This window comes from Adiantum capillus-veneris, chromosome 2 (assembly GCF_014529385.1).
Source record: "Adiantum capillus-veneris isolate H3 chromosome 2, ASM1452938v2, whole genome shotgun sequence".
NCBI lineage: Eukaryota > Viridiplantae > Streptophyta > Polypodiopsida > Polypodiales > Pteridaceae > Adiantum > Adiantum capillus-veneris.
In genome coordinates, this window is record NC_140932.1 from 156608821 (window position 1) to 156630798 (window position 21978).

Genomic DNA, 21978 nt, shown 5'->3' on the forward strand with positions numbered 1-21978 from the left:
TGATGGCACAACAACAAGAAACGAATCGAGTTGCTTTGGCACAACTAGCAAGAAAAGCAGAACAACAGGAAGCTAAGGACCATGAGCGCGACGAAAGAAATGAAAGAATTGCCGCACAACAAGAAGCAAATCTCCTTGCTTTAGAACGCGAGCGCGATGAACGAAACGAAAGAAAAGCAGAAAGAAAGGCCGAGCGTGAAGCTCAAAGAGTGGCCTTGGAGGTCGAGCGTGAGGCTCAAAGAGAACTACGCACTCAAGAATTGGTTCGTTCGAAGTTCGAACCAGCCAAAGATTGTGGGAGTTCCTCAAGTGGCGCAAGCCATGATGCGGATTCCAACCATCCAGTCACAGAGAAGTTGACTTTCAATAAGTATGATGGTAAGATGGATGCTATGGTTATTCATTCTTGGTTGCATCAATTTAATGCTTATTTTGCGATACCTAAGAAGACAGGAAATAGCAAAGTTTTGACGGTAGCCATGTACCTTGCCGGTGATGCCATCGATTGATACCACGCATGGCAAGAGGCACAGTTAGCCGTGCACCCAGAGGAAGCCGATTAATTCACGCCCCTTTCCTTCAATTGGGTTGATTTCCAAGACAAGCTCAAGGCGTGGTTTATGCCACCTCAGTACCTCGCACGATTGAAGGACGATTGGCGTGCTCTCAAGCAAAATGGTATGCCGGTTATGTCTTTTTCTAATCGTGTTTTGCAGCTAGGTACCCAATTACGTAAGTCGGATGATGAACGTAAAGAGGCATTCCTTTTTGGATTAGACGACTATATCAAGTTTGATGTAGAAGTCTTCGATCCAATCGATCTCAACAAGGTGGTAGCGATTTTACGCCACGAGTTGTACCAACTTCCATGGAGATGATGGTCAAGTCGATGTTGGACATGATGGCACAACAACAAGAAACGAATCGAGTTGCTTTGGCACAACTAGCAAGAAAAGCAGAACAACAGGAAGCTAAGGACCATGAGCGCGACGAAAGAAATGAAAGAATTGCCGCACAACAAGAAGCAAATCGCCTTGCTTTAGAACGCGAGCGCGATGAACGAAACGAAAGAAAAGCAGAAAGAAAGGCCGAGCGTGAAGCTCAAAGAGTGGCCTTGGAGGTCGAGCGTGAGGCTCAAAGAGAACTACGCACTCAAGAATTGGTTCGTTCGAAGTTCGAACCAGCCAAAGATTGTGGGAGTTCCTCAAGTGGCGCAAGCCATGATGCGGATTCCAACCATCCAGTCACAGAGAAGTTGACTTTCAATAAGTATGATGGTAAGATGGATGCTATGGTTATTCATTCTTGGTTGCATCAATTTAATGCTTATTTTGCGATAACTAAGAAGACAGGAAATAGCAAAGTTTTGACGGTAGCCATGTACCTTGCCGGTGATGCCATCGATTGATACCACGCATGGCAAGAGGCACAGTTAGCCGTGCACCCAGAGGAAGCCGATTAATTCACGCCCCTTTCCTTCAATTGGGTTGATTTCCAAGACAAGCTCAAGGCGTGGTTTATGCCACCTCAGTACCTCGCACGATTGAAGGACGATTGGCGTGCTCTTAAGCAAAATGGTATGCCGGTTATGTCTTTTTCTAATCGTGTTTTGCAGCTAGGTACCCAATTACGTAAGTCGGATGATGAACGTAAAGAGGCATTCCTTTTTGGATTAGACGACTATATCAAGTTTGATGTAGAAGTCTTCGATCCAATCGATCTCAACAAGGTGGTAGCGATTTCTCTCGCACAGGAGATGAAGCACAACAAGAGAAAGCCTAAGGAGAATAAGACTTCCATAGTACCTCGCAGGCTTCTCAGAACCCTTAGAACGGCAAGAATGGTACCTCTTCTAACCAATCTTCCAACAGTCTCTGAAAAGAATTCTTCCAATGAATCTAAGGGTAAGGCTAACACAATTGCTAAACCTAAGCTTACTCCAAATGAAAAGGTAGCACAAGGAATTGTAGGAGGATACATCACGTCGAAAGAGCAAAGCACTTATTCTAAGGAAGGTCGTTGTTTTCATTGTCACATTAAGGGTCACATAAAAAGAACATGTCCTAAGCTTGAATCGAATGAATCTAAAGAACCCACAGAACCCACTTCCTCTTTCAATGCAATTAATGATAACACGAGTGTGCCCCAAGTTTCTCTTGACCCTCCCATTGATGATTCTCTCATTAAATGTTATGGTCAGGTTATGGTCAGGTGTCGGGGCAGCGTTTTGTCATATTGTTTGACTCAAGTAGTATGCATGATGTGATCAATCCCTCTCTTGTTGAGAGAGCCCGCCTAGAAGTTAGTCAGAAATCTCCTCTCGAGGTTTCTGGCTTTGTTCCCGGTATGGACTCTCTCATCACGCAGGAGTGTCTTGGTGTGTTGTTTACAATTCAACAAGCTGCCTTCACTAGAAGATTTGTTGTCTCTCCTCTCTCAGGATGTGATATGATTTTGGGCATTCGATGGTTTCGTGATCTTAACCCTCTCATTGATTGGGAGGCTAACACTCACTCTCCATGCCAAAAGTGATTCTCCCATTGTCATTCGTGGAGAGGACATTGTTCATTCTCCATCTCTCATTGCTAATATGCAGGACAAGATTGAACGGTCTCGGGAGAAGGAGACTCTCTCAGTCTCTTCTTCTCCAAAGCAAGACACACATGATTTGCATAATGATAAGCATGATGATTTGACTGACAATGACAAGCATGATGATTTGCATGATCAAGATGTGATTTCTCACAAGCATGATGAGTTGCATAAAGATGAGTGATTGTTCACAAGGATGATGTATTAGTGGATGCTTTTTCTAGTGAAGCTAACCTCATTGTAGGTTCAATCAATCACGAAGAACCGATCTTGGCTTTCGAGTCGTGGTCCAAAGAACCCCCACAGGACGATTCGATCATTCAGGAAGAACCGATCTTGGCTCTCGAGCCTAGGTCTAAAGAACCCTCACAGGAAGTTTTATGTGTTTGCATGATTGATACGCACGCATTGTACGAGTGTTTCATTCGTGATCGTTTCCTGTATTTTAGTCGACGTCTTTATGTGATCTCTTTTCCTAGGCATGACATATTGTACGTTGAGCACGTTTCACTCATGACTGAGCACGAATGTATGCGGATTTTTCATGAAAAGTTGAAAAGTATGCATTTACGGAAGTCACATTCCATGTCTCTTTCTTGGCATGACACATTTGTAGAAAGAGCACATGAAAGTATGAGCACCAAGAATGGGCATTTCCGTTGTGAATTGCTACAGTTGATTGCTTTAGATTAAAAGAGAAATTCGATCTCATTGTTTGCGTGTGTGTGGTGAACGGTTTAGCACTCCGTCTCTTTGTTCATCTACATTGCACGCATAGTCTTTGAGGAAGACAAGATTTTTTCCACTCACTTTACATGGAATAGGTATGTTCATGGTTTTGTGTTGGAAATGGTTTCAGGAATTTTCGGCCATGGAGATTCTTGAAGAAGAACAAAGCATGACTCTCGACGAAGTTGAAGCATTGAAGGAGCCACAAAAGACTGTGTGTCGCTTTTGGCGCGGCCCAAAGAAGCAAGCGTTGCAGATCTTTATGAAGTTCAAGTATCGCACGACCCACACATCAGAGTGGGCCGGCGAAGAGTCCCTTCCAAGATTCCGGATGCTATTGGCGATCTCCCTCGACGCCATACAGTTTGGTACCAGTACCTCACTTTGAAAAGGAGGGGATGTCACGTGACACATCGAACCCTATGTGTCCGTGGACAAGCTACAGCACAACAAGGGTTCAGTCAGTCCAGTCAATCTAGATTTAGAAGTGATCTGGCACTTTTGTGAGTCTATTCGTAGACCGTGCATGCCCAGTCACTTAGTGTAGATGCATATTCTTTGGTTGCACACAGCATGATCATAAGCATTTCCATCAGAATCCATCAAAATCCTTAAGGGGAATTTTGCAGTGCATTTAGCTTATTTTACCTATTTTTGACATTTTTCACTACTTTTGTTGGAAAATAGGTAGGGTAAATTGAGTAAGTTTGTATATAAGCAAACCTAGACTAACACTATTTGGCAGAAGAGGCAACAGGAGCCAAGCTCAGCAGGCAACTTCTCCAACAAGACCCTTGGTGGATTTCCTCCAAGCAAGAATCAAGACCCTTGCCCTAGCGTTTTCTCATCAGTAGATCACCGCGACGGAAGCAAGCTTAGACCTAGCGTTTCCACTCAGCATCATCGCAAGAACCCCCAGTAGATAGCGTTTTTGCAGAGCTTTGACCTAGCGTTTTTGAGATCCCCTGGCCTAGCGTTTTTGCAGAGATATGCAGCCCTAGCGTTTTTGAAGACCTCAGCCTTTGCAGATTTTAGACATCGCCATTTTCAGCAGTAGAAGACCATCAAGATCAGCCCCTAAAGAAGTAGCAGATTCAGTCGGAAAGACCATCAGTTTTCAGCCTAAAGAAACTTTAGTTTTCAGCCCTAAACCTGCAGATTTTCAGCGTCAAAGACTCACAGAAAACAGCCCCCAAATCAGCGTTTATGGACTAGTCGCAGATTTCAGCCCATAGCGTTTTTGGACAGCAGTAGAAGATTGCAGATTTCAGCCCTTAGGTCGACCTTTCATCACTGTCGTTATCGCCGCCATAGCTTAGACTTGCATCAGTCACATGCATTCCATTTGTACCAGATTGTGCAATCATAAGTAGACCACTCTCGTCGACGAGAGTGGGGCCTTCGGAGGAGGGTTTTACAACGTCTCTGGTGTCGTATCTCTCTCCTCTCTCTATCTCTCAGTCTCATACACTTGCACGCAGTGTCCATTCACTTTGTTTGTAATCATTGCACTCTCTCATTAAGAACGGAAGGCTCTCCCTTCCATAAGAACAAAAGGAACCTTGAGCACAGCTCGGAGCACTCATCTTGAGCAAAGCGCAAACAATCATTCCGCTGCACCTAACATTGGTGGTGTGTATACACTTCAAAATTGTGGTTTTGAAGAGTTATTTGGTGAGTGTGGAAGCTCTGTTCCTCAAGCGCATTGGTCGGCCTGTGCTGTAATACCATGCCAGGACAGGTGCTTTCTAGTTTTGATGGAGGTCTTTTGGGTGATCGTGTTTGTAAATTCCCAAGGATCACTTGCCTTTGAATCGTGGTGTTGTGGGAGTTCTTTTGATACCGTTTGTGGTGCTGATCTTGTGTTTTGAGCGCTATTGGGAGACATTGCTATTGAGGTGCCCCTTGTCTTGTTTTCCCAACACCGTCTCTTGCTCCTTCCCTCATAAAGAGAGTGTTCATTCACTTGTGCGAAAAGCACTACCATATCTTCCTATCCATAGTAGCAGGTAATCTGTGGGAGAACTATCGGATACGAGATCAATTTTTGATCTTGCGGATGGTTGATCAAACTAGCTTATCACATAAGATAATGTTGCAACTTGACTCTACTCTCATAAACACTCGAGAGTGATCGGTCCTAGTTAGACATATGTATACTGTGTGCCAAAAAAAAAAAACGCACTTTATGATTTCCTCAAAGATGTAACTTTGATCAAAGATCCTTTCCTCTCTCTTAAGGTTTGAGGGTCTTCTGTTTGAAATCTTAGGCGCTAGATTGAATTCCCTTACTCCAAAACTTTCTCCGGATAACAACATATCCTTCGAGGAGAGGTAACAAAAATTTGTGGCTTCCGTGTTCAATGGTTCCCAACCACTGTGGGGATTAGATTCGTCTACGCGAAAGTGTAGACTTTCAACTTGCATGGCTGACACCATCCGTTGCAAAGTATCTTGCGGATGCGTCTACGAAGTTCGAGTAAAAGTCCTTAGTTGAATTTCTTCATGTTTTCTTGATCAGAGAGGTTCAAGAATGGAGCTACCTTAGCAAGTGTGAACCAATACTGGTCCACGTAATTTGTGACTCGCTCGTGCTCCTATTGGGCAAACCGATCCCAATCTTCTCTGATACCTTCCTTGAAGTGTAGAGGATTTTTTTTTTCCCGAGAAAACTTAACCTTGAATTGAATCCAAATCTTGTTTTGAATTCCTTGCAAAGCTTTGGTATACCACCAAGTACTTGCAATTGCGCTGAGGTATTTGGTCATCTGCCTCATCTTCGACGCTTCTGAGAAATTGCGTTTGCAAAGGCAACTTCAAATTGTTGTATGAAAGCGGTAGCTTTTGGGACATCTTCCCATCGGTAGCTTTTGGGACATCTCCCTTCCGTCAAAAGTATCAAACTTGATTGGAGTGTGTTTTGAAGGCAACTTCAAACTGTTGTATGAAAGCGGTAGCTTTTGGGACATCTTCCCATCGGTAGCTTTTGGGACATCTCCCTTCCGTCAAAAGTATCAAACTTGATTGGAGTGTGTTTTGAGGTCTAGCGACCTTCTTCATATCCTTCCCGAAATGACGATATTTCTTGGCTATGATTCTGAACTTGATGTTCATGGGTATTATGAAAGAGGAATGAGGTGAGACCATGGATGATAAGGAAAATTCTTTCAGATTTTTGAATTTCAACAAGTGCTAAAAGTCTATCCTAGTTTGTTCTTTTCAACTAGCACGTGGTGCCATCCCATTACAGTGGTATCAGAGCTTGAGGCGTTTTTTTCCCCTAGAAGCACACCGATCCCTTTTGAACAGACAAGGACAAAATGGTGCTTCTAGATTCTTGAGAGTATCCGTAGTTCCTCCTTGACGAACTGTGTGTCATCCTCTTGAGGCACCCTCAGTAGAACCTCCCAATCCTGCAAAGCTTTTAGCAGTTTTTGACCTACATGTTGCTAGATCTATTGCCTCAGGTTTTTCCTCGTAGGGCACCAGAAAGTACCGTGTGCAGAGTGTTTAGTTGTATTTGGGAACCTTGTGAACGACGTAAACTTTGGTTTGGGGAGCGTTTGCTTGTATCTAGATGTTCTTGTATTTGTTTGCACACGTGTTTGGTTGTATCTAGTTGGTGATGGGTTTGAGTCATTAAAACCCCAACTTTGGACAACCAGCCGAGCAATTGCTGATGTGTCTATTGTACAGTCAGGTAGCGTATATCATGGAAATAATACTGATGTGGTAGATTTTCAGATTGCCCGCACTTCACGGTAGTTGCTAATGTGGCACTGTACGGATTGCATTTTAGTGAATAGCCCTGGAGCTCTTAGAAGTTGAAGCTTTTCATTACAAATGCTTTTTAAGGCCAGGGCCTTTAAATAATTAGGGGTCTCACCCTAGGATTGCAGATTTGTAAAAAGCAAAGCAAAGCTGCGAACTTGTAACGTGTTGAAGCAGTATAAAGAAATACTGAAAGGGGCACTAGGGTTTTGGGGCCAGTGCTCTCTGGGAGTGGAACTCTGCCACTCCATGTCTCTCGTGTGAATTTTCTCCCTCTTTCTCTTTGTTCAGTTGTTTTGAAGTGTTAAAAGTCTATCCCAGACTGTTCTTTTCAGTTTGCACGTGGTGCCATCCCGTTACACCATCCTTGAAGTCCTTGGGTTGATGTGGTACAAGTCCAGGAGGTGGTGGCGACGGTGGTGGCAAAGGAGGTTGCACCAGGTAGAAGTCAAATGGGTTGCACCCGTGTTCCTGAAAACTCCCTCAATTGGAATAGAACTCTATGTGGGTTGTCGAGAGGAGGCCCTTGTGCTTTCTGGTGCTGGAGGAGGAAAAGCCTGAGCAACAGAGGTGGCAACATGTAGTCGAGAAATTGTTGAAAGCTCTGCAGAATTGGGAGGTTTTGTAGAGGGTGCTTCAAGAGTACGTTAGGGAGCTCGTCAAGGAGGAACTGCAGATACTTTTTAGAATCAAGAGGCGCCACCTTGTCGTGCATGTTTTGAATGGGAGAAGAGCAGATGCGTAAAGCTTTGATACCACTGTAATAGGAGGGCACCATGTGCCAATTGAAAAGAACAGTATGGAACAAACTTTTAGCACTTCAAACAGCTGAACAGAAAGAGAGAGAGAGAGAATCCATGCGAGAGACATGGAGTGGCAGAGTTCCACTCCTAGAGAGGACTGGCTCCAAAACCCTGGTGCCCCTTAAATTTTATTTATATTGCTTGAATGAGGTACACAGTTGGGGGCTCTACTTTACTTCCCTGAACACTGGAATGTGAGATTGAGACCCTCCTTTACATATTTAAAGGCCCTTTGCCTAAAAGCAACTCACTGAAAAGCTGCTGCTTCCAAACGCTGGCGCCCTCTGGGATGTTTCATATAACGTGGGCGTTCGTACAGTGCCATGTCAGCAACTTCAGCGAATTGCGGGCAGTCCATACAATCAACTACATGTGATTTGCACTGCTGGGCCGTATGATTTCCACGCCAGCAGTTATTGAGTCCTCGGCTAGGTGTCCATAAGTTAGGGTCTTAAATGGCTCTAGCCCCCTAGGGGGGCCACGTCACCAAATTGTGACAGTGTTGGGGAGGGAGAGAGGAGATCCCTTTCACAGCATGGTGTCCTCCTGATGGTGTGCTTATATGTTGATGTGTGTTTGTATGTAGTTAGGTGCATCTTTTTACGGGTATGCGTATGAGGTTGTATGTAAGTGTGTATAAAAACTTCGTGTATGCACACATAGATGTGTGTGTGTGTGTGGAAGCTCCATTTCGCTCCTACACAGCCCCAAGTCACCTTGGGCTGATGATAGATGTATAGGTAGGCCTACATCTGACAACTTGACTGAAGATGACTCATACTTTTGACTGCTTCCTGAGATCCGCTTGGCTGATCCGATCAGGGCTGATCGAAGACTGTTTTGAGGCTTCCATAAGTGCACATCTCATTGTGTGTGGATCCGACTGGCATGAAACCAGAGATGGACATGCTACTCATGCTACAATCGTTCATGCAAAGAGAATTGGGGGGCAGACATAATCAATGTTATGGATTCCTTCTTGGCATGGTCTAAGGAGCAGACTCGCAGAGATGCAAGCCTACAACCTCCTAGGGTCTCCTATGTTAAGGGGTCACAGGACAAGGACATTATAAATTCTTGAGATATACATGACGATGTCTAGAGGATCCTTTATAGGCACAATTTCCGTATCCAGCACGCAGTTGCATAACATGCAGACATTCATTTGCATGGTTCAAGGAAGAAAGTACAAGTTGATATGGTACCGAATCTATGGGTTGAGGGGTTTTATAGGCACTCAACTGTTAGGGTCGAAAGGAGATTGGGCTAGCCTCCTTTTACGCAAACATCACGTAGATGTTACTCTATGTGCTACCCAAACATGCTACTTCGGAGCAAAGGCAAGTTTACAAGAGCCTAGGGGATCGTTGTCTGGCAACTTTGTGATCTTGTTTGAGGACTTTGTGACCAACTGTGCATAATCTCTTTGCATGATGATTGCACCAGGGATTATCTGTTGTTAAATATTAAATATTTGTGGGGCATTCGGTGGCATTGGAATGTAGCTTAGATCATGAAGGTACAGAGGTCTTCGGTCTTGTGCTGACAGATTTGGAAATCACGAGACATGCACCATGTGTACTAGATGCTTCATTCAAATCTGCAGGTACTCAAAACAGATGGTCAAAATTGAGGAGGAATTTCTAATTGTGGGAGGAGGGATTGTTGATTATGGGCTTATGACACCCATCAAGCCTCCCTAACGTGCACTTTTCTTGGAGCTTCAATTGTTAACACCATCAGTTTGTGATGGTACATTCTTTTGGTATTTATATAAATCTTTAAGGTTGTTTATGACGTTCATTGGCATGGTGGTCTTTTTTCACTTGCTTGCTCTCCTCTGTGCTCGAATCTCCTTGTGCTGCTGGTATCTGTCTTTTTTATCGTGCTGGTCTGGCGCTATCTTTATTTATTGCTTCATCGTGGTGCTGCTTTGAAAGGTGGAACACAGCGTTGTATTAAATTCCTAACGGAGGCTTGGGATTGAGCGAAGTGGCTTGCACAGGAGCTCGACACCAGGAGGACATGGATAGAGCCGCCTCAGGAGTTGAGCACGAAGATGGCTTTCTATAGAGAGCATCTTCTCCACCTCACAGGAGATGGGTTTGTGATTCGACCCAGCTACATGGACACACATATGTCTCATGGTTTGCGTTGTGCCATTGGTCAGATACGCACATCCTCACATCAGCTCGAGATTGAGACTGGTAGATTCAGAGGGATACCAGCAGACAACAGAATATGCCGATTATGCCAGAGAGAGCCAGAGACAGAGTTGCACTACATATGTCATTGCACAGTGTTCTATGAGATACGGGGGCGTTTCCACTGCTTATTCAGAGAGGGTTTTGGTCCTCTATCTAGGGTCATGAGTTATGAGGATCAGAGATGTCTTGGACTATATCTACTTGAGTTACACAGGTATAGAGACACTTTACTGGGGAGAGCTAGAGAGAGGCAGTCCCAGAGACACATTACAGATTTCTTTTCACTAGATATGGGACAGCCAGAGGAGCAGCCACCACTGCAGAGCTCGTCCCACACTCATTCGACCACTACTGGCACTCTCATCGACCGAGCATTGGAGCTACAGAGATACAGACGACCGCGACTGAGGAGAGGAGCTACACAGCATCGACGGAGACTACAACAGAAGATTCGAGCCATACTCTCTCGACATCCAGAGTGCAGATGAGGATGGATCCTCACCATTTCTTCCATCTTTGTTTCACACACTGTTACATCCAGTTTACCGGGTACCTATTGTATCAGCTGCTACACCCACGTAGTTTTAGATTGTAGTAGTAGTAGTAGTATTTTGTTCCACTTCTAGTTCTTTTCTAGTTCTTTTGTACCCAGACATGGTATTAGATTCACTATTTTGTAACTGATTGGTCTCATAGGTCATTTTGGCCTTTTGAAGACGTTAATATAACATTTCATTTCATTTCATTTCTCTCTCTCTCTCTCTCTCTCTCTCTCTCTCTCTCTCTCTCTCTCTCTCTCTCTCTCTCTCTCTGTGTGTGTCTCCTTCATACACCGCATGTGGGAACTTCCCAGAGACAGATATGCACGCCTTGTATAGGGAGATTACATCATGGTTTCAGGCGCATGGGTTCAGCATAGACAGATTGCCTCCCTTCCACTACTCACTGGATGCGCCCTCTCTGACTCTTACACAGTCCAAGATCACCAGGCTCATTCGCCAGGACTTGACTCCGCTAGACACCAAGAGGACATGGATACAGCCAGCACAGGAGTTGGGCACGAAGATGGCTTTCTACAGAGAGCATCTCCTCCAGCTTACGGAGGATGGTTTTGTGACGAGGCCCTGATACATGGACACCCACTTGTCTCATGGGATACGATGTGCTATTGGCCAGTTACGCACATCTTCACACCAATTGCGGATCGAGACTGGGAGATACAGCGGAGTACCAGCAGAGGCCAGGACCCATACCCCCTGTGTGACATCGAGCCCGAGACGGAGTTGCACTACACATGCCACTGCCCCGTCTACTACGAGATACGAGGCCGCTTCCATTGCTTGTTCAGAGAGGGCTTTGGACCATTCTCTAGAGTCATGCGGTACGAGGATCAGAGATGCCTGGGTTTGTTCTTGCTCGAGCTGCGCAGACACAAAGAGAGCCTGATGAGAGGAGAGGCTAGCCAGTCTCAGAGATAGATCACAGACTTCTTTAGAGCTGCCACTAGACACCCGGAGGAGTTACTACCACAGCAGAGCTCGTCGCTTTACACCAGAGGCATACTGATCGACCGAGCGACTGAGCTCGGGAGATCCAGACGTGGAGGACTACACAACATCGACGGAGGCTGCATCAGAGGATTCGGGTCACTTTGGCTCGACATGCACGATGCCCGGTCAGACTACTGACCATGGAGGAGATTGATGAGATCCGCCAGTGACCGATGCTGGATCTCATGTGATCTAGCTATCCCAGCTAGTTGTTTAACTGCTTAGTCCACACCTAGCAGTTTAGGATTCCATAGTATTTTATTTTGTCATTTTGTCATCTTGTTACTCTGACTTTGTATCAGATCCACCACATTGTAACTTTCTGGTCTCATAGGTCACTTTGGCCTTTTGAAGACGTTAATATAACATTTTATTACATTTCATTTCATTTCATTTCATTTCATTTCTCTCTCTGTGCTTGCGGACGGATATTGGATGGCAGGGAGCGGTCCTTCTCATAATCTGTTATCTGCTTTAACGCTGGTGCAGCATGACTGAACAGAACTCGCAATCTGCAATTCTCATGGGCTGCTCTAACCAGGTCAATTTTCATATTGTAACTTTAATCAAGATTGATTCTACCATTTCAAGTAGTTGGGACAGGTCCATGTGAGGGGATTTGGACTTGCCAATGCACTCTGATTGGTGTTGTTACTTTGACCTATCAGGGAGATCAAAGTAGTGAACTATCCTTTACTATTGCTCAGAGATAAAATTTATCGGGTCATATCCGGATTATGTATTGACAATGAGTTGGTACAAGACCTTCCGGATATATCATGGTAGCCCATTGGGGTCTCTAAGTAAGAGACGCTTCGTGGATCTTAAAGATGCACCTTCTCAGCTAATATTCGAGGGCAGGCCACTTTCCCATGTTTACTGGGACCTGAGAGAGTGGCAGTGGCCTCACTTGGAGAGACCCCTCTTATGGCCCGGTATTATGCCATGTGGAATATTATGCAACAAATTTCTAATGCTTTTGTCTACCGGGTAGAGCCCAGCTATACCGTGTATGAGGCCTTGATTGAGGATGTTTTTAGTAGCTAGATATGGGTGTGTTTACACAAGTGTTGGGACCACCTATGCAGGCTTTATGTGCTTGTATTTGTGGACCAATAGAGTGCTGTCAAGATTTGGATTATAGTAGGCGTAATTTCATGATGTCAGATGCCGATTGTAGGATGTTGGTGGGCCCAAGAAGGCTGTGTATCCTTCACAACAGCCCATGAAGGTGCATATATAGTATGTTGCCAATACCTTTATAGACCATCAAGTCTAGACATACTGTGTTTGGGGCTCGATCAAGGATGTGTTTAGCAGCTAGATATGGGCATACTTATCCGAGTGTTGGGACCACCTTTGCAGGGTTTATGTGCTGGATTAGTAGAGTCAAGATTGGGGGTATGTTGTGGCCTCTTGGAGTGTGATGGTTGGACTCTAGACAGGACATGCTTTAAGGGGCAAGGCCAATGGGATTTTTAGTGTTATGGAAATTATAGGATGAGTTCATTTATCCAAAGGGGTTGTTGAACCACAATAAAGTACTGGAAAGTGCTCTTCTGGAGATGTATGCCGCCATGTATTTTTGGGTGATATGGTTGATGGTTACATTGATGCGGGAGAGGGATAGCTGCACATCTCTTTTGAAGTGAGTGAAGATAATTGAGATCAGATGCCAATTGCAAGATGTGGTGGGCTCGAGAAGGCCACCTATCTTTGTGAGTATAGATCATCCCTTGAAGGTGCTTATGTGGTATGTTGCCAATGCATTTATAGCCCATCCATACTGTGTTTGAATCCATGTTCGAAGCTATCTGTAGCAACCATTGAGAGGTTGATATAGTTGAAGGTTGTGTTGAAGTAGTAGAGGGCAATTTATGTGCTTCGATTTGTGGATCAGTAGAGTCAAGATTGCAGATATGTTGCGGTCTCTTGGAGGCTCTATCATAAGAGGAATTCAAGGTGTGCGACAACCCTCTATGATCTCCACTTCATATTATTACCAACAGTATGTTGGCTTGCGCTATGGCAAGTTTTTCATCTTGGTTACCGCTGTCAGCCCTCTATGTGCTATATGGTTGTAGCAGCAAAATCCTTGGAGCCGTGCCCTTTGTAAGTAAAATCCATCTCGTCTATCCCTCATGTTAATGTCGGTCTCAGTGAATTCCATCTTATCCATCCCTTCACCGGTATTCTAATGAAAGACACCCTTCGTTCTAAAAGTCATGGCTTACCCTCCTAAACATCTCTTGATTACACATTGAGCTGTTTATAAAAATGCATATGCCATCCTTCAACTACGTGAAGGAATGTGACAGACACTAGACTTCACATTGCGAAGGATACACTCGACAAAATAGGAAGAATTCTTGTTCTAGACATTGATCGTATGGTTATCTACTTCCTCAATCCTCAGCTTTCTTTGGAGCATCATGGCGTGGATCTGTTGTGTACATCATGATTCAGATCACCTACATACACAAAATGATTCAAAACTACATAACAATTATAGGAAGAAAGTGCTAAGATACATGAGGTCTCGAGTCCTTACAGATAAGTGTGACGAGCTCCACACATTTTGTCAAACACCTTGAAAGGTGGGAACATTGAGAAGTCATCATCATCTTGTCTAGATATGCTTCTCTCATTTTGGAGATCAAAACTATCCCCATTCTAGATCCCATACCTCCTCCAAGTGAATGACAATGCAAGAAATATTTGGCTATTGTCTTCAATCTACTGACAACCTTGTGTCCTTGTCTTGAGCACAATCTCATCAATCTAATCTGATGAGCAGAGGTGTACTTGTCTTCCATCAGTTTTGATCATTAGAATTTGTCTTATGTTCATCGACCTGATTTGATGATCTCATGTCCTTTTATGATTTGAGCCGGTGTGGGATTCCCTAATTGATATAATTATTTATCCCATAGTCGCTCTTCCCCCGGCCTCTAAATACTGAATGGCCTAGAGAGGATGCCCATCAAGAATTGTTCGCGCTTTTGTGAGGGCACATGTGGCATATATGTTGACCAAAGCTCCTCCAAGCAGGGTGTCTTTCTCTTTCATGAGACATGCTCTCAAGGTAGGTAGACAAGGTTGCTTTGACTCCTTAAACCAATAAGACAAAGTTGATTGACTGCTGCTTTTAGCTTACCCGCAACCAGAAGGCAAAGTTGCTCAAAAGGTTTAAGGTATGGGAATGCAATGCAAGTGACATTGCTTTCGAGAAATAACGGCAAGAGCAGGTGAATATATTGCTAAACCAACTCCCCTTGACAGCTAACAGTAAGTCTTAATGAATGAATGCATTGCTCTTGTTGTCCTTTAACCATAGGACCTTATCTAATATCAGTAGTGTGAAAACACAGTTTAGGTGGAGAGCAACTTTAGGGAATGTTCTATTTCAATACAACAATTAAAACATTGTAATGAAGCGCTAGCTTCCATATTGGCATCCGTGTATAATTTTTCTAGAAACCATCATGAAGTATTAATAAATGTGTCCAGCAATTATGTTGTGCTTAATGGGTATCTATACATTGAGCGCGCTCCTAAAACAAACTTAACATGCCAATGCAAAAGCTTGCATTCTTAAACAAATTGGAAGAAATTCTTTTTTAGGATGGCCTTTACACTTTACCCTCTCATCATGTTTTCCCATTTCATCCCCAATTTTCTAATGAAGGCTGTTTCTTTACTGATGGGAGCAATACACTCCCACGTCGCTTAGATGAGTGTGAGAGTGGCATGGCTACACACTAAGATACTTCGAAAAAGTCACAACCAAAGCGGCTTAAAGGAGGTGGAGCAACATATAAACATCCGTCACACTTCCTCTAGTGAACAGGACATTACTAAGCTAATTTGTGTCACATTTGAGTAGATTGAAAAAAGGAGAGTATATACCTAGTGATCCTTCAAAACTTGTAGTTTGCTTAGCATAAACTAGCTACTCTTGCTACAATGCGTCTTAGTTGCAGACACGAGTGCATGACCAATCCTCCTAACAAGGGAGAGAGGGACATGTGGTGGAGGTGAGCTCCTAGCTATATTTTGGCGGCTCACCATCGTTTAGTACAAAGAGAGACGTTTGAATCACTCATTTTTGTAGGGTGCACCATTTTTTGTTTCCAAAACAAACAACAAAAAGTTTAATCTAGATTTGTAATCATTGTCTACCTCACATGAATGGATAGTAGTGTGAACTTTATACAACATTCTTTGCCGCATTGAAAGCACATGATTTTTATGATGATAAATATTTATGCAGACCTTGACTAGTTCATATTTATTCTCTAATCAATTAGAAATAGAAATTTAGCCACAATCATCATGCTAAATAAAAAGGAACTAATCTCCATTGACTTGTATGTCAATCCCCATCAAACTACAATTGTAAGTGCACAAAAAACACCATGTAGACAAGCATTGAACTTGAAAAATTGATGGAATTTCTCTTCTAGGCACGAAAAAGGCATTTTTTAAATGCATTTGATTTTTGACACAAGTCATTACTCTCTTCTTGATATTGAGGCTTACGGAAATTTGTGCTCCACCGCCACTTTGCTCCTAGTAAAAAATGCAATACCTCATATTCGATTTTATGGGCCAGTATTAAATACAATGATTACTACAAGTTGATTTGGTGCAACATTTCATATCTCATCTCATATCATTTTTGTATCGTTTTCTTTAAGTAGTGCTATCAACCATGAAGCTTTTGAGCTTTCATTTATCTCTAGAGGCATCTTTTATAAGAGAAAGCTAGTACATGAGCATTTTGATACGCAATGTGAGAGACTTTAGAGTCTAGACATGATATGCAATGCTAATCTGTAGTCAATGTGAAGCGACTTTTTTCAAACCACAAAATGATGCAATTTTTTTGGGCTTATATCATATGTATATCATACACCATATACCAAAACGAGTATGGAAGTAAGGTAAATTTATTAAATTATTGTTGGTGCTTTAGTGTGGTGAGCTTTTTAGTGAAGATATAACTCAAGCTCACAATATACTACTTTCGAATAAGAAGATTGCTAGTGCCAAAAGAGGTTGTGGAGCACATAGGACATAAATATGCAAGCAAATTTGTCCAAGATTGTTTTTTTTTCAGCTTCCATTGACAACAATGTGGCTCCCTTGCTAGTAAATGAAAATGTAGATGTAAGCTGTTCCACCACCCCTGCCATCTTGGAGTACAAAGTTGATCTATTGACAATACATACAAGCCCTTTTCATTTGCTTTAATTCTCCAAAAGAGATCCAAAATGTCTCTTATAAAATAAAAAATATGAGTAGCTGGCCAATGCAAAAGAGGTGGAAAAATTGGACTTGTGCACGATGGATTCTACAAATATGAGATGTACATGCAATGGACACAGATAATTTTCACCATTGAATCTTAGTTTTGTTTTAATAATCTAACCTAACATATATATGGAGACGAAAGGGTTGACCGCACCAATCACTATTCAAGATGAAAAACAAGTGTACGCGACGAAACTATTACATCTTAGCCATAAAATTGAGTGCTAATCTTTGTAATTCAACGGAAGTAGTTTGAATTACATAAAATTCACTCTCTATGCTGCAACTAAACCCATTGATTCTAGGCAAAGAATATCATTTGTGCATCAAATTCACAATTACGAAGCCAAAAGATGGAATCACCCTCAAAAGCTTGCCTCACAAAATGTTTACTAGAAGGTGAATATATAGCATGCAATTGATTGTAGTAGTCAAATGATCCAAAAAAGAAAAGGCTTTCCAACACAAGCGCACGTGTTAAAGATAAGATGTGTGTGACATAAGATAGCACCTTGTGCTGAGTAAGTAAGACAACATCAAATGGAGTTGGAGAAGTAGCAATAATAATTTGATAAAATAGCTCTCATTTGGTAATATTCCATTTCTCTTTGAATCAAGTTTAACCCTTTTAAGGCATTAGATTCACAAGAGTGATGTGAACCTTTGAAAGGATTTCTATGATAAACAAACTTCATGATTGAGTCTTCCAATTTTCAATCATTATGCCTGAGTAAGCCTAACCATATTATAACAAATGCTCTAAATGAGAGACCTCTGTATTCTTTAAGATTCGTTGCATCTATTGTGACATGGTTACCTTTGCATGATATTTTTGTCTTTGCCTTTGGCTTCTGGATCATTGCACATGGGACATTAAAGATATTCAAAAAAGGATTATGCTCAATTAGGTTGTAATTCAAATCTCGATAGTTCAAGACGTGAAGGTATTGGTCATATAGGATGCAAACATATCTTGATTGAATCATGCAAAGGCATTTTCAGGCATTGAAATGATGCTCCCTATTGTCACAAGAAGATTTAGAAATTTTCTCATGTAGCAAAACGGAGTCTTTTTCAGTGTTTTTCATACAATGCATAACATCATGAGCTTTTGCTCGAGAGGCACCACATACCTAGCTAGGTACGATTTGGAGCTAGGGGTGTGGTGCCTCCCTCACATAAACTCATGATGTTGAGGTAAGTCACAATGTGGGAATTATTGTGAGAATTGGTGAATTTGATGATCATGGTTCCCCTTTTAGCGCATCTCACAGTCATGCTATTGTTCTTTTATGCATTTAAAGGTTGTCTCACACTACATATTGCTCCAAGGACGAGGGCTTGTATGAGTAGAAAGTGTAGTGAACTATTACAATACTGCATGCAAAGGCATACAAATGCATCTTTGCTACCTTTTATATGGTGCCTTGGGGGAGGTTTCTACAAGAACCAAGGGATTGTGTGAGCCAATCTTTTTTTCATCTATGTCGCGATTATCTTCATTGCAATTTGAGCAATGCTTTAAAGCATGGCTTTGCATGCCGCTTTAAGCTTCAAGCTTTTGGAGTAAGAGAGTCTTCACATCCAACAAGGTCACGAAGGTTTCACTTTTCATTTGGTTGATCTAGTGTAGTAAGAATCGTGCTTGTAGAAGTATCAAGCAACCATTAGTTGGCTATTTCAATATTAGCAAAATCGTGAACGTGCTTGTAGAAGCATCTAGCAACGCATTAGCCGATACTCGCACAATCATGCACTATAAAACCCACACATATGTGCTAGATTTGGGTGTTTGAAAATGACCATCAAATATATAGCTACATTTGTTTTGAGATGGATACCACCCAAGTGTTGTGAAAATCTATTAGAGCATATGCTAGTGAAATTCTTTTTCAATAGGGTTTTATATAGCAGCATCATTTGAAGTTAATAGGATGTTATATAGCAGCATCATTTGAAGTTGTAGCTTGAAGACAATTGTAAAGGATTGAAAATCAACATGCATCCATAGCATGTCGCAACTATACCGTATATATGGTATAATCTAGATAAAAGAGCCCCTTGGCCACATGACAATCAAATCATATCCATAGATGGAGACACCGGAACCACTTCATGAGACAGAGACAAGCCGACATCATAGTGATGTTTGTAACTTGAGTCTATGTATGCAAGAATAAGCATATAGACGTTAGTGCAATAGAAGGTAGCTATAAAAATGAGAAACATACCTCATATCTAACTAGAGACGATTATACACACCCGCATGGTTGGCTGCAGTGCCAACCCTGTGATGATTGCATCATGCTTAAACCTCTAAAGTTGCATGCTAGAAGGTGAACTACTTATCACAAAGCAAGAGTCTAAACAATATTCCATAAAAATGCAATCTTGATAGGAAAATCATGCATCAAAAATATCAAATAGTGTTGGGACTCTACAACCATTCTTCTTTTGTTGCTCTTACTTTCATAATTGCTTGGCCACATCAAAGGTTTGATACAAGAAGAGATGGAGGAGACAGCTTGCACACTTGAAAGTAGGATAATCGATCCAATACATGAAGGAAAACCTCCACTTTTATTCAAAATATGTTGGGCATGGGCTGAGCACCCCAGAGCTGAAGAAGAAGCGTTCATAGGATCCCCAGGCTGGAATTTCGACATGAGCTTGAAGATAATGTCAATCATACTTGTCTCTCCAATTCCAAGCCAGATAGAAAATCCATGAAAGGGCAAGCAACACATCTCCGATGACCTGCTGTGGCCACTCGAGGGCATAGTCTGCAACTTTCCTTTGGAACCAAAGTCTCCAAGCTGCCATGATCATGTACATAGCCACACACCCTTTGGCAAAAAAGCTGTGAAATTTTGCATCTCTTGCAAATGAGACCATAAACAGCATCATCCCACTGATGGTAAAGCATAAACCAACAAGAGACTCGCTAGTCCAAATTAACAGCTGATCATGCGGTGTCGAGCCCAAAACCATCCTGGGCCTTGCCCCCATCTCCATGCTCACACTATTGTTTCTGTCATTGTAGTGGAACATGATAGACATCCCAAACACCATAGTAATGCCCGAATGTAGCAAACAGATCAGCTGAAAGCAGTTGGACATAGGGTCTGCAAGGAGATGAGATCGTCAATAGAAATGGTACACATAACATTCAGGTTCTAGATTGGATGTCTTTGTACTGCATGACATTCGAGTCTAGATTTCCGTGTGCGTACATGTACACACGACGGAAAACCTCATCCTGATCACTGCTGCATACAATACGAGCCTTCTGCCTTGCATTGCAAGTCAACCCCCAGAATTCCGAGCTGATATGCACGAAGTCAAGTGATGTGAATGCATTAAATTTTGCAAAAATCTCCAAAAAACGTACCAGTATTAGATGGTGAAGTTCATATCCCACGCCCCACAGCTGCAGAAATGCAAACCAGACCTCTGCGAAAGAGCTGAAAACAAAAACCACAGAAGAAATGGACGAGAGACAACCGTGAAGATACATTGTGTGCAGAGGGTAAAACGACAAAGAAGAATAATATACAGAGGGAGCGATGGCGAAAGAGCTGAAAACCGAAGATCCTTACAGAAGGTGCATAGCAAGTCTGTAGAAGGCGAAAAGGAGAATGGAGCTTACCTGTACGCAGAGGGAGCGATGTAGGGGAAGCGCATACTGACGAACTTGGCAATCTGCAAGGGTTCGTTATATGCCGCGGAGAGGAGCAGCAAAAGCATTCGTTTCCATCTCTGGAGAGGTTTGTATTTTTTAATGTTGCTTACAGCCTTGAAGAGAAATTCCAGGGTCAAAATCCTACTGAGGATGTCTTTAGCTGAGAATGAGAATCATGAGATGCTGCCCTCGTCACTAGCAATTTGAAAAGGGCAGGTTTTTTTCCACTTTTCGACAGCTGGGTCGCGCTAGTGCTCGAAGTATTCCAGCTAAAACCTACATATGCCAAATTGTAGAGGCAAATTCATTATATTTGATAAGAAGGCAGGACACCTTCAAAATTACAATCTAGAGGTAAATTTCAAAATTTTCAACCAATCGAATTGTACTTCAGTTTGGGTCAATGGGTTCTCGTAGCTTCAGACTAAGTTGCGAAAAAATTTGTTCACATATATCAGCACACTAATATGGTAAGCAAACCTCCTTATGGATGTAATAGATCAACTAGGTTGTTTCATGTTGACACATGAACCAAGTTGATCTCTTGTGTGGAGAGTCTCTCCTTGATATAGATATGATACATCTCAATGTGCTTTGTGCTGGCATGAAACATTGGGTTCATTCCAATTGCCATCACACTTTGGTTGAGGCCTATTTTTTTCCCTATTTTTCCTATACGTATCCGACTTACTCGGAACCTCAAGTGCACTCTTACCTTCCTTGCCTTGATTGCTCATGGTATATCACCTACGGCTCAAACGGCTTGTCATTTAAGTACCTTGTCGTTGTTTGCTCTCGATTCTGTGAATTTGACATGTCGAAAGTTGGCCAAAAATTTGACTTATACCAAATCTTTCCAAACTTGCCACGGTAGATAGTAGTGGCACTGACCTCCAAGTTATCCACACGACATTTAATCCAAGTGATAATAGTTGGTTGCTTTTTTATCAACCATAATATGCTTCAACTGCCAAGCATGAAACAAAAACCAATTATCGAGGACATGGGTGCCCTAACAACCAACCCAATCTAAGCCCAAAAAATCACGTAAGTCTTATCAGGATGATATTCTCATAGACAAAACAAAACAAGGTCCCGAGTTCCACTCAAGTAGTTAAAGATCCTCTTAACTGATTGCTAATGCTTTGTACTTGGGCTTTGTATAAATCTGCACTTTTAATTGAGAACATAAAGTGAATAGTCGTCCTTGTAATGCATGCATCACTGAGACAATGAAAAGCTTATTGATAGAGATATGTATTAAAGGATCACCACAATTATTCATGCTAATTTTTATTCCTGTTTTTATTGGCTTAGCATAGGTTTGT

The 21978-nt window shown here is 42.4% G+C and overlaps 2 protein-coding genes across 4 annotated transcripts in view; one reads left to right on the forward strand and one right to left on the reverse strand.

Moving 5' to 3' along the window:
* LOC147463919 (uncharacterized) overlaps positions 1 to 10469 on the forward strand; it is a 30752-nt gene extending 20283 nt beyond the window's left edge. The window contains exon 2 of one of the 3 annotated variants that reach the window (XM_086491944.1): positions 9836 to 10469. In XM_086491944.1, the coding sequence (XP_086348070.1) occupies positions 9836 to 9865 (30 nt within the window). In that variant the 3' untranslated portion in view covers positions 9866 to 10469. Of the gene's footprint in view, positions 1 to 3451; positions 9693 to 9835 lie in introns of those variants that run through there. The other 2 variants (XM_086491943.1, XM_086491945.1) reach the window with 2 other exon arrangements.
* An 8694-nt stretch (positions 10470 to 19163) lies between these two features.
* LOC147463920 (uncharacterized) lies at positions 19164 to 20827 on the reverse strand. The gene is made up of 4 exons (XM_086529747.1): positions 20618 to 20827; positions 20360 to 20432; positions 20246 to 20294; positions 19164 to 20093 (listed from the first exon to the last, which is right to left on the reverse strand). Exons 1-4 carry the CDS (start codon positions 20713 to 20715, stop codon positions 19651 to 19653), a joined length of 663 nt encoding a protein of 220 aa, XP_086385873.1. The 5' UTR covers positions 20716 to 20827; the 3' UTR covers positions 19164 to 19650.
* Between the last annotated feature and the right edge of the window lie 1151 nt (positions 20828 to 21978).